The 13,305-nt window shown below is 33.9% G+C and overlaps 2 protein-coding genes across 3 annotated transcripts; both read left to right on the plus strand.

Moving 5' to 3' along the window:
- Positions 1-166: 166 nt before the first annotated feature.
- LOC140960400 (UDP-glycosyltransferase 83A1-like) lies at positions 167-3,000 on the plus strand. The gene is made up of 2 exons (XM_073418654.1): positions 167-799; positions 1,824-3,000. The coding sequence occupies exons 1-2, from the start codon at positions 340-342 to the stop codon at positions 2,711-2,713; spliced, it is 1,350 nt and encodes a 449-aa protein (XP_073274755.1). The 5' UTR covers positions 167-339; the 3' UTR covers positions 2,714-3,000.
- Positions 3,001-10,432: 7,432 nt separating this feature from the next.
- Positions 10,433-12,762, plus strand: LOC140970811 (F-box protein At5g39250-like). 2 transcript variants are annotated; one of them, XM_073432738.1, is made up of 2 exons: positions 10,433-10,553; positions 11,640-12,762. In XM_073432738.1, exon 2 carries the CDS (start codon positions 11,734-11,736, stop codon positions 12,481-12,483), a length of 750 nt encoding a protein of 249 aa, XP_073288839.1. In that variant the 5' UTR covers positions 10,433-10,553; positions 11,640-11,733; the 3' UTR covers positions 12,484-12,762. The 2 variants fall into 2 exon arrangements, with proteins under 2 accessions (XP_073288839.1, XP_073288838.1); XM_073432737.1 differs by having other exon boundaries at positions 10,458-10,553; positions 10,987-12,762.
- Positions 12,763-13,305: the final 543 nt, after the last annotated feature.

A 13,305-nucleotide genomic window follows, 5' to 3' on the forward strand; every position in this document is an offset into this window, starting at 1 on the left:
CACATTAATATAAGGCAGATTGAGCCAAAATGACACCAAATCATGATAGCACCGTTAGTCCTAATCACATTATTAAATTGTGAACATTCTCTCTTTTCGAAGATTATAAATTTTTGTACGGCAAAGATACAGCAGACTCTAAATGGAAAACTCAAGGTAAAATTCGATTGTATTTTTTAAAGTGTATATATATTTTCCATCATAAATGTTTTTTCACAACGTTTTTATATAATCACTTTTGAAATCGCCTTGTCGAGTCCATAATCATTCTATAAAACATCAAGATAGAAAGATCCAAAAATAAAAATATTCATCCGAACTCAAATATTCCACTACTTTATGGGAAAACCCCATGTACTAATGATCCCTTTACCAGCGCAAGGACATGTGATCCCTCTATTGGAACTGGCCACAGTCTTAGCCAAACATGGCGTTCAGGTCACCTTTGTTAACTTAGATATCATCCATAGCCGCATCGTCGACACATCCTCGCCGCATATTCATTTGGTTTCAATCTCAGATGGATTAGAATCCCATGAAAGGCTTGTTCCAGGGAGATGCATAGAGGTTTGGTACGATAGTATGCCACAGAAAGTCGAGCAGATTATCAAAGAAAACAGTGTGTCGGAGGACGAAAAGTTCAGCTGTGTGATTTCTGATCAGTCCTTAGGAAGGATTCAACAAGTTGCGAAAAAGATGGGAATTGCTTCTGTGGCTTTCTTGCCTGCGGCAGCTGCATCGTTGGTGTTGGGATTCAATATCCCAAAAATGATTGAAAATGGGATAATTGATGGTGAAGGTAAATAAGATTCTTGGTAGTATAACCTTTTGGTGCCAAATTGCATTTTGACGAACTTATTTTATATTTGGTTTTAACTTCTAACTGTTAAAAATCAATTTATTTAAATTTTAAAATGTGTATAATATATGACTTTTTAAAATTTTACTCCTCTTTCTCCATAAGATTAAATAGAAAATCAATTTTTTCCTAAAGTAATAGAAAAACAAATTTTTTTATTATATAAAATATAATTGTTTCGGTTTCTTTACCAAAAAAAAAAATTTAAAAGATTATGATTCATTAGTAAAATAATTTGTTCAAATAAGTGGCATATATAGTATAAATAATTATCGTGTCTTTGTAGTGGGTAATTTAAAAACTATAAATTTAAAATACATGGATATGAGAGAGATTTAATAGGTTGATTTTAAATTATTTTATTTTGTCATAATATGAAACCCATTAAATTGATATCCAAACTAACTAAAGTTAAAGGAGGGGGGGAGGGGGGGGGGGTGTGGGGTGGAGTACAAAGAGCTGTGTCAGGCTTAGATTATGAATTAATTTTTTTTTTCATTTCAAATCTATTTGGATAAATTCATCTCTTATCAATTTTGTTAATTATAATGGATTTACAAGTGCATCCCATTCAAATATGTGTCATTTATATATACTTCAAAATCCTCCCCAATTCATAATCACTTCGTTCAGCTGTTGGGACGATTTCTATTATTATGTATTGTACATATTTTGTAAGAAATCGTGGAATTGTCGAGTCCAAGGTTGTTCTTACCAAATAATCGACTCTCGGGTAAATTGTTGGATTAAAACTTTGTGCGTGAAGCTCTAGATATCAGCATATGTACACATCATAGCTGAGTGAGCTTAAATCAAACCAAACATAACCAAATCAGGAAACCAAACCAAACCAAACCGCTGGTTTAGATTGATTTTTAGTGTATCACGGTGTGCATTGGTTTGATTAAAAACAAATTCAAACCTAACCAATTTTATGCATAACCAAAGACATTGTTTATTTCAGGAACTCCGCTAAAACAGGAAATAATCCAGTTTGCGCCAACCATGCCGAACATGGTCTCGTCTGATTTCACCTGGGTGAACACTAGAATCTTGTCCCGGCAGAAGGCGATATTCAACATTATGATGCAAAACGACGAGGCGATCAAATCAGCAGACTGGACAATATGTAACTCGATACAGGACCTTGAGCCAGGGGCTTTCTCTCTGGCTCCAAATGTCGTCCCTATAGGCCCCCTCCTCGCGAGCATCGAGCCTGGAAACTCGGCAGGCCACTTCTTGGAACATGACTCCACTTGTCTGGACTGGCTCGATCACCAGCCAGTTCACTCGGTTGTATATGCAGCATTTGGAAGCACAACCATTTTTAGCCCTTCCCAGTTTCGAGAATTAGCACTTGGACTCGAACTCACTGGAAGGCCGTTCCTGTGGGTCAGACGATCCGAAAACAGTACAACCGGTGTGGGAAACCAGGCATTCCCTGAAGGGTTTTTGAAGAGGATATCAAGTCGGGGACTGATAACAAATTGCGCGCCTCAGCAGAAGGTTCTGAGCCATCCTTCGATCGCTTGCTTTTTAAGTCATTGTGGGTGGAATTCTACCGTGGAAAGTGTGAGCAACGGGGTTCCAATGCTGTGTTTGCCTTATTTTGCTGATCAATTCATCAACAGGAGCTACATTACTGATATTTGGAAAGTAGGGTTACCATTTGAACATGACGATGGTGGGATCATTGGGAAGGAAGAAATCAAGAACAGGGTGGATCAAGTACTTGGAGACCACGTTTTTAAGCAAAGAGCTTTGCAACTCCAGAAAATCATACAGGATAGCGCGTCTAAAGGTGGCAATTCTTACGAAAACCTCACGAATTTCGTAAAATGGATCCAGGGATAAGGATCCCATATGCGTAGGATTCCAAGATCAAGCTTCACATCTATGAAATATAATGGCTGTATGATTTTATTAATTTCATTTGCAAAGCCTAATAGATTTGTTTGTGTTGTGAATTAAGGACGTGTGCCCTTGCAATTCCATGGATAGCATAAAGGTCCTACTACTTTACAAAACAGAATAGACATTTTAAAATATATTAAATTGAAAAACTATAATTTTTGGCGGGTTGAGAAATATTTTCTAATATACTACTAGCAATATTGTGATATAAGATATCGCTTGAAATACACAAAAACTCCATTGAAACCATCTCAAAGATCAATTTTGATAAACGGATATATGATCCGATCCATGAAAATATTATATTTAATGTCTAAAGTATTATTCTTCACTACAAAAATATCATTTATGTCCGTTATGTTATAAGAAATGTTGTGTAATATATGCTGACTTGAGTGAAAAATTAGATCAACTTGTCTCACAAATATACATAAATGAGATCGTTGTACACAAGACTTACTATTTTATATATAAGGTGTTTCAAAACAAACCCAAAAACAAAGGGAAAAAATGAAGTAGCGGGTAAAAAGGTAATTGGCAAACCAAATTTATTGAGGATTCAGAATCCAGCGCAAAGCCATGTGTGGATGACTTGCTAAGCAAAATGACTCAATCGTGCTTCGCTGTGTAGGTACATTAAAGACATGAATTTATTACAAACATTGAGCAAACATAAAATACACGATCTCTTCATTAAACGATGGGCTTCAAACTTTTATGATTGTTAGATTCATGATAATGCTTATGAATCACCAAGAATTCAATTTTAACATATATAATTTTTCAAAGCTCTAATATCCATCTACAATATAATGTTGCTGTATGTGTATATTTGTGTAAAGATGATCCAAATACTTGAGAAAGAAAAAGAAGGCAAATTGAGATTAAGGGTGGCGAAAGAAGGACAAAATAATTTACCATTATGTGTAGACTCGTGTCTGTGTTAAAGGCCTTGTCCCTGCTTTCCCATGACATGGCATGTGAACGCCATAACAATGGGGGACACCCTTTGTCTCTTTCTCATCTCAAGTTTTACAACTTCCCACCTAAATCTCACAACATATTGAACAATAGTACATTTAAATTAAAAAAAATTTAGCTACAATACTACTTCAAATACATTAGCTAAGTTTTGAGATTGAGCCATTTTCGATACTGTCGGATTTTTCTACGCTACAACTAAGTGTTTCTCCCCACAATGTAAGTAAAATTTTAACATTTGGATAATAAATTCATGAATGTCAGTTTCCATTATAATATGAGAACATACAAACATGATGTAATGATATTTAGACATGAAGAAAATTGACTAAGCTTTCACACACACACACACACACATATACATACAGATATATAAAAGTGTACATGTGTGTATAGTCCATAACAATAAGTTCTCTGATGTATGTTATTTATGCAAACTGAAAATTACATCTGCCAGGTCTGCAGGCATCGGCATGCTCTTGCTGCCAAATGGTGTGGCACAGATGGGAAAGTGATGTTTTGTCCTGTACAATAGGGACAATTTTTCATTTGATTCACTTGGTTTTAGAGAAATAAACTAAACATGAAAAAGTAAGTGTACTTTAAGATAATCCAGTCTTCTTATATCATAATCAGCAACTTTAGGATATCTGATCCTATGCCTCAGGAACTAATTAAATATTAAATTTTTTACCAGCAAAATAATTCATTACATAAACTCCATTAAATAGGAATTACTTCAGATTTTAGGTAATTTTTTTATGCCCTCATATTAAAAACAAAGGAAAAAGAATTATTACATCACACTCCTTCATAATACCGGGTTCGCCGAAGGGTGATGATGAAATCTTTACATATATGAGAAAACAAATAAATTAATTAATACGAGTTCTTCTAAACACCAGCAAGATTTAAGAAATAATAAAACAATTTAATTAAACCAAGCCAAAAAAACCATTGTTTTTCTTGGTTTTTTTTTTATTTCTTGTCTTCGTACTATACAGAGCTTTGATTTTCGGGAGACTGAGGCCCGTAAAAGTCGATCAATTTCTGCAGAACAAGAACCTGAGTTTTGAGCAGTACAATGTAGTCTGCGGTTTGCTGAAACAGCTGGTCGGTATTTATTTCCTCGTCGTGTGAAGGGATGAGGTTCTTGAGGGCCTCCATCTTGTCGGACACGGACGCACCGCCGCTTTCTCCGTCGACATGGGTGGGTCTCCGCCGTGTGTTGTGAGGGGTGCACGGACGCCTTCTTTTGGAGTGCAAAGATCTTCTCTTAAGACCTCTTGACGCGGCAGCGGCACCGGAGATACTTGGCCTGAAACCCATGAAGGCGGAGATGTCGGCGGCAGCGGCAAGGGAGGTGGTGGGAGATGAGATAACAGGATGGCGTTGTAACGGGGAATGGCGTTGTGGGGGTATAAGTAAAGAGTGTGTGAAGTAGTGCCACTAGTTTGTCGAGAAACTACAAGAATGCCATTGGAAGTACTTTGGTATTGGATGTTATTAATTCTATTTTTAATGTTTTAATTTTGATATGGACAAAAGAATTTTTGTTATCATAATTGTTATTGTTTTGTCGAACCAGCACAAAAAAATCATAAAATATAAAAGCTTCTCAAAATCTACTATATATCTTGCACATAAATATAATAATAATAATAATAATAATAATAATAATAAATACTCGCTACAATGCAATGTTGATTAATACGATTTATGAGAGAATGTTCTCACTTGTGCTATATTTTTATATTCACTATAGGTTTATTAGGACGTAAAATAAAGGCTGAATTGATATATTCTATCATATATGATTGTGTAAAATATATCCACAACCATAATTTGCGATAGATTTTACAGTTTCGGCAAAAATTAATACTTTTCTACGCACTTCTCGTCTATACCATATGACTTAATTTATTTTATACAACAATCACAAATATGTATATATAATATACATATTAATTATGGTGGACATTTATATTTTTCAAATAATCGTTTGGGTGGTGCTTGGATACCTAGGGGTAGCAATGTAATTAGGCAGAACGCCAACCCCATTCTAGTACATTTCTCTGCACAAAAGATTTACTGATTTACAGCTGGTGTGGCAGTGATAGCCAGCAAAACCAAATCTAAGCCATGACAGCCTGCTCGCTTGCCGTTATGCAATTCACCACTTATTTAACATCTTAACCTCATATAATAATTATTTAAAAACAATATATACAACTTCAAATAACCACTTATAATTTCCAAAACAACTCATTTCAATTAAATCTATCAGTTGAGATATTTTTCATCTTAACAATCATAATCTCAATTTAAGTCCTTCGATATAATTCAACGATAAGCGTACACACAGTCTACACGATATAACTCATCGTCTATCCGTTTTCCTCATTTGTTACATTTTATGATGTGTTGACAAATGATTATTATCTGATGGTGTGTGAAATATATCTCGAATATTAAACGGACGTGGTAGAAGATGATGGAATTAGAGATGATTAAAACGGAAAAAAAAAAAGGTGCATGTGAGGGATGGGAGCTGAAAAGAAAGGTGGGAATGCACATGGGAGCACATGCACCATGGAAAGAAAAGAGAGGATTATGGTTCGATAGGATTGTGTGTGTTTGCATGTGACAAAGTAGAGACAGTGAAGCAGCATGAATTGTACACCATGTTCTTCACATTCAGGGGCGGATGGTGTGTATATGCGCAATAATAGGTTATTGTCCGGCAGAATTTCGTCCAGATTTTAATAGTCTATTTAAATTAGTGGGCTCTAAATTGCAGCTTTTTTTAATGAAATTGCTTCCATTAAATATAGTACAGGTACAAGTACACTGTGCGTTCCCAGGTAAAATCCAACAAACAACGTCAAATCCGTCGAAATTGCAGCTTTAGTTTGTGAAAATATGGAGACATTAAGGTTGAAACAATGGAAAATTACAAGACTAATCAAGGCTTTGAGTTTGATGGATATTATATCCCTTAAAATTCTTATTATTCCAATCTCCAACATTATTCATAGATTTGGTTCAGTGTGCAAAAAAATTGAATCTTCAAGATTGTTATAGTTCAATAAAATGGATGGATTGGAAGGTAAACATTTTCAAAATTGTTGTTTTCTTGATAGATGCTTTGCGTAAATTTTAAATGTTTGAATTCCTTCCAAGGCATATAAAATAATGATAAATTTTAAGAAGATATCTGCAATTTTTAATATATGCAATGTGATGAATATGATTTTATATTTAAACTAATTACATAAGTGAGATTTGAACTCAAGATCTCGTAAACTTCACCGTTGTTACTAAACCATGACATATTTTACATATATTTGCAATTTTATGCAATGTCGATCCGGTCAAAAAGACCACATTGTATCGATCGATACATAGTGTTTTCGCGACATTTTTATTGATTTACTCTTTGTTAAATAAGAATTGACTGAGGAATGAAAGTGTGTCTCAAAGTTGGCCCATGTATTCTTATATTTTGTTTATTGTTTTTATTTAATTGGAATTAGGCATGCATCTCACCAATTAATAGACAAGAATTGTCATACGAGGGGCCCAAATAACATGTGATTGAGATTGAACAACATGGTTTGGGGGCATTTGATTGCAAGCAAATTAGGGGCCATTGACCAAAAAAAAAAAAAAAGGGATTTAATTTGTGGCGGATCAACGTTTTTGTTTAGATGGGCAATTATTGGAAAAGGAAATGCATCCTAATTGAAATAGTTATTGAAATTAAATCGCAAACTAATTAATGACAAAAATTTGTCTAATACGATCTCACATGTCTTATTTTGTGAGACGAATTTCTTATTTGGGTCATCCATGAAAAAGTATTATTTTTTATGCTAAAAGTATTACTTTTTATTATAAATATCGGTATGATTGACTCATCTCACATATAAAGATTCGTGAGACCGTCTCACAAGAGACCTACTCTTAATTAATCGACTTCTACTGATTTTAGTGCCGACAGTTATTGATAACCAATATTTAAATGCAGTTTCTTTATCATCTGGTCACCTACATATGCCCAACATCCGGAGTAAAGAAAGACGCAGTCGACCCGACAAAAAACATAGTGTTTGAATTGAATTCGAGCTGATTCGTATGTTACTTCCGGTTACTCCACTATATCATGAAAATACATCCATGTAAAATTCATAATATTTTTAAAGATAATAAATCTTACAACATAGTTTATTTTAAAAATCTGGTCATTTATCTGAATGAAATGTCAATGATTGTTTTTGGATTTGACAAAAATAATAACTTTGATATTTTAATTAAATTGAACAGAGCATAAGCAAAATCTGTAGTCAATAAACATCAAAAACTAATTTTTTTAATGATTGCAAACATTCGTAACGACGCCACTAATTATGATTTTTGTAACCAAATATTCATCCCCACTCGAATATTTTCCAACGTCTGTCGAATTTATGACTACAATTCTATGAAATGGCATTGATTTATTATTGAAAACTAGTGATTTGTGGTATACCTTGATGAATTATGTGTGAGACGCGATTATTGCACGTGGTTACATTAAGAATATTAATTAAATTAAATAAACGACCAAATGTTTTGAAATTTGCAAGAAATATGTCTGCCCAACTCATTCCCCAGATCCAATAATTGGAACATGCAGTCACATTTTCCAGTTTGAATCTAATAAATTTCCAATTAATTATAGTACACAATACTCTGGGTTTGTACTTTTTGGTTAGCTGGTTGAACTTTTGTTGGATGCAAGATGGGTAAACCTCTCTCCACGTACTGTTAAATTATATTTTTATACATATAAAACCCAATGTTATAATCACAATTATATTTAATTTGTAAAAAATTCATTTTTTTATCCGATAAATTGCCTTTTTAAAATTCTAGTCATTTTTCACCATAATATTGACGTGACACAAAAGTTGCTCACGTAACATCAAAAAATGCTGGCATGACACCTGACATCAAATGCACGTCAGTACTCCGATGAAAAATGACAAAAATTGAAAAAAAAAGTACACATTATCATATTAAAATTATGAATTGATCGATATAACGTAACCAAAAATTTGAAAAATACGAAGACCAAAAATGAAAATTTTATATTTAAATCCACTCGTATTTGAAGCCAAGACAGAAGAGGCAAGTTGTGATTTTCTAAAAAAACTTTTATGGCTAAAACTAATTTGCCCTATCAATTTTAAAAACTTATTTTGTCCGGTTATATTATGTTCGATCCACCTGTTTTTGTCTAATACGTGACATTATTGCTTCTTCTACATCCATCTAATTCAATTTCTTCCAGAGCATTCGTCTACGTACAATACCCATAAACCAAATAACTGTATATTATATTTTGTGAGAGATAATATGACGCTTGGTAAAATGATAATCGCTCTTAGTCTACAATAATTTATTAAAAGATAATAATAAAATACTTATTTTTTTTCATTTTATTTATTGTAAAACTAGAACAAAACTTGAAATGATGCGTATCATCAAACGGTGCATCGAGAGATGTTGAGAAGTAAATGTTGACTAGGCGTAGAAAAGATTAGTAAATTATTATTATTATTTTAATTAATTACCGACATAAGTGAAGGGAATGAATGTTATTTGTGTGCCACATATTAGTCCAGATGGTACTGTTATACATTGAGCACTTCGACAATCGGAGAGAATGTTTAAAAAAATGATTTTTTTTTTATGAATAAAAAATGAATTGTGATGTTGCTGGGAACTGTGGTGGTAGTTAGGAAATCGAATCTTCACTCGGGAGGTTCGGACTGGACCTTCGAGATCTGGAAACACAAACAAGAGTGTTAGAAGGGGGCCAGAAAGTTATTCCAGCGTAGCCCCTCCGATGCTCAAGTCAGAGAACGAAAAACTGAGAGAGTAATTGTATGCTGAGATAGTGTGAATGTACTAATGAATAAACAATGAATGAAACCTAGTATTTATAGGAGAATAATAATAAAATATGATTTGGTAGATCTATATTATCATAATCTAGGACAAGATTAGATTAAACCTTCGCGAGCTTTACCTTGTTGGGTTTTATTTTTGTGGGCTACCCGTTAATGTCTGAGTGAGAGCTCTCACAGGCAGGGACCCGTCTATAGTCTGTACCCCATGGGAGCTCGGCTCTGGAGCTCTGCCGAGACATTTCCAATTGGCGAGATACCATAATCCGGGAGGTCGGCCACTACTTTCTGTGTCACGATTACGGGCGTCTGGGAGGTCGGCCGAGATGACCTCCCGCATGCTCTCCTACCAACTTCACGCGTTTGAGAGGACCTCCTGTCGGGACTATATCATGAAGATGACTTCTCATGACTTTCTGAATACTAGGTTCTTGTCTTTCTGGGCTGACGAGAGTGGGCCGGACCCATCTCCGGTCCGAAGGTATCAAATTGTTTATAGAGAGAATAAAAAATGGATTTTATTTACATCAATTTTGAAAATTAAATGCAATATCTGGGACAATCATTCTAGAGTAGATTGATTCGATTCATATATAAGGTGAACAATGATATAACATAAAAATAATTTTTTTATGTTTAAATAAAAATTGATCTAAAAAAGTAATCAACGAAACAATCTGATAAATATTTTGGTCATCTCTGTCAAATGATGGATCCGCCCTAATCGCTCATATAAAAACAATATCCCTTTAATCAATTAATTTATTCCCCGGAAAAGCTAATCATTTCATTTCACTGCTGTTTTCTTGGATAATCTCCGCTTTCGATCGAGCTTCTTTTCAAAGGTAACAGCAGATATTATGTAATTCCGTCATATTTCAACGCCTGCAGAGAACATCTATGCTTAGTAATTATTTAACTTGTTCTTTTTTAAAAAAATTAGTCGTTGTCGTTTAAGATCGAACGTCTGATTTCCGTTTTCTCGTTTTACACATTTTTAATATTGGTATGGACTGAACTTAACGGTGCGATTTATGGCCACCTTTATGGAGGTTTTGTTTTATGATCGTTGAAAATCAATGGAGATTTCGATTTTCATTTGGAATTTTATTTAGTGAGTTATTGTTGCTCCTTTTATCAAGATTAGGGTTTATCTTGATGCTCTGTCCTCTATGAATTTTCACGATAATCGAGAGTGAAACATCGGGGTACTGGCATTTTTGAAAAAAGGAAATTATTGTCGACTTTTGTGTTTATGAAGCTAATACCTTTTTACAGGGTACCCCAGACACCCGCCTGCTTGCCCGGATTGCCTGCTTTCTTTGCCCTTTTGTATGTTGTTAAGATTAGTGGAATTTTTTTTATTAAATAACATGCTGCATATCTAGTTCTGAACATTTTTACAAGCATGGTTTTTGCGCACAAGCTTGATTCGGATGGTATGCAAACATGAGAGTTAAATCATATCGTGCATTCATTTCCACTGTGTCCGATCACGTGTTGGTTTTGAGAAAGAAAAAAAAAAGGAAGAAGAAGAGAGAAATATCAATATACATAGGAAGAAATCAGGATGTGTTTATGATTCATGATTTTCTTTTAAGTACTAGGCTTAATATGATGATCAAATTAGAAGTAAGGCTGATCGTGCCTGAGATTTTTTTTGCTTTAGAAGCTGAGTTTAGCTGGCTATGGTTTTGACTTATGGAGAGGCATCTCAGCTTTTGGCGTGATTATGCTTGTGTGAACTTTTTCTGTGAGCTTGTTATTGTTCAGGATGTTTTTTTTAATCGTTTTGGTCCGTGTTTTAATAATTGATTGAAGGCTTCATATTCTGTTTATACGTTGCACGTCGAACATATATTGTGAATTTGATATGGTTTCCATTTGAGTGTTCACATCGTGCGTAAGTTGAATTTGCCTTCCTGATGCAGGAACCCTTTTTGGACGTATTATTTTGAAGTTTTAAATTTGAAAAATCCACTTATTTACTCCATTCTGGTGCTTGAAATCTTCTTTTTGGCGGAAATGTCATGTGACGAAATCTTGAAGGCAGTCTTTCCTCTGTTGGACAGCACAGACCTTGTTACATGCATGTTAGTTTGTAAACATTGGCAAGAAATTGCTTGTGATGACTACTTCTGGAAATGCCTTTGTGCCAAGAGATGGCCATCAATCTGCAAGCAATCGTCTCCTCCTACAGCAACTTATCACAAGCTATTTAAAACTTTTTATAAGCGTCAACGTAACAAAACTCTACTTCCCCCTAGGCTATCCTTCAATGACTTGGAGTTTTGTATTGACATATGGACAGAACAAAAGTTGATTTTTTCAGAAGTGGTGCCTGGGACTGATCTGCAAAATGGAACCTGGGCTCCACCTTGTGGGATTTGTGATGTTCTCAAGTTTCATTTGGAAAGTCCTGAATACAAGATGACTTTACCCGTGCATCCAAGGTTTAGCATTCCTTCAGGCAAGGCAGTTACAGTCTCTGTTCTTGTTAGTCGAAAAGATTCCTACAAAGTTGCTTGCATAATGAATAACTCTGTTTTTGAATACATTGATCGATCTGCATTCCGTGCCCTGGCATTTGACTACCTTGACTTTTCCCCTGCACACCCTTTTGTGTCCGGTATAAGGGCATGGGTTTCTTTGCTTTTCACCGATCACAGTGACGATGAACACTTTGATGTGTTTGGAATTGAACTGGATTTCTGTGATATTGCCAACTCCAAGGACCAAGTTCTGCGGCTACTAGAGATACTCGATTGGAAATGAGGAGGTATCAGCCTACTTGTATACATATTCACCCGCGTTGTGTCGATGAGTAATGTGTATATCTTGGTTTTTCTTGTCTTTTCCCAAAATTTCACGCAATTTTATCTGTTAAGTAGCCCCTTCAAATTTGTAGAGATTTTTGTTGGTTGTCATCAACTGACTTATTAAATAAATTAATTGTTGGATTTTTAACTTTCTGCACATTAATCTAAATTCCGTTGTTTGATGAACAAATAATTAAACGTATTTTAAATTTTATTACTAAATTTAGTGATTGTATACATCAATTTAATTGTAAATGTCTATGGAATACACAGTTGATTTTGCTCACCATTAACAAAATAAACAATAAATTTAAAAATATTAAAATATTTTAAATATATTAAATGAGTTTTTCTGAACTATATTTCATCAGTAAAAAAGATAGTTCATAAATTTTAATTTGATTTTGTCAATATGTCAATGCAATAATTCATATAATTTATTTTTGTTTGTAAAAAATAATTTATATAAATTAATGATGGAATAATTTATTATTTAACTAATTGTTTTTAAAATATACATTACTAAATTAAAGGAAATAAAAAAGTACTTGAGATTTTGGAATAGGAAATATTCTTAAATACGTTCGTTTTTAAAATAATATTTTTCAGAAACAAATAAATTTAGAGAAAATCTGACATGCCCGTTGGGGGCTTTAGAGTTTAGACCAATACTTTCTTAAAAAAATTGAATTTTTGCAATTTCCAAATCATTTGCCTTTTTGCATGATTCAAGCTTATATTTAAATTTAATAAAGAAAATGAAACAAGTATTTTAATA

Source organism: Primulina huaijiensis, chromosome 2, assembly GCF_012295235.1.
Source record: "Primulina huaijiensis isolate GDHJ02 chromosome 2, ASM1229523v2, whole genome shotgun sequence".
Lineage (NCBI taxonomy): Eukaryota > Viridiplantae > Streptophyta > Magnoliopsida > Lamiales > Gesneriaceae > Primulina > Primulina huaijiensis.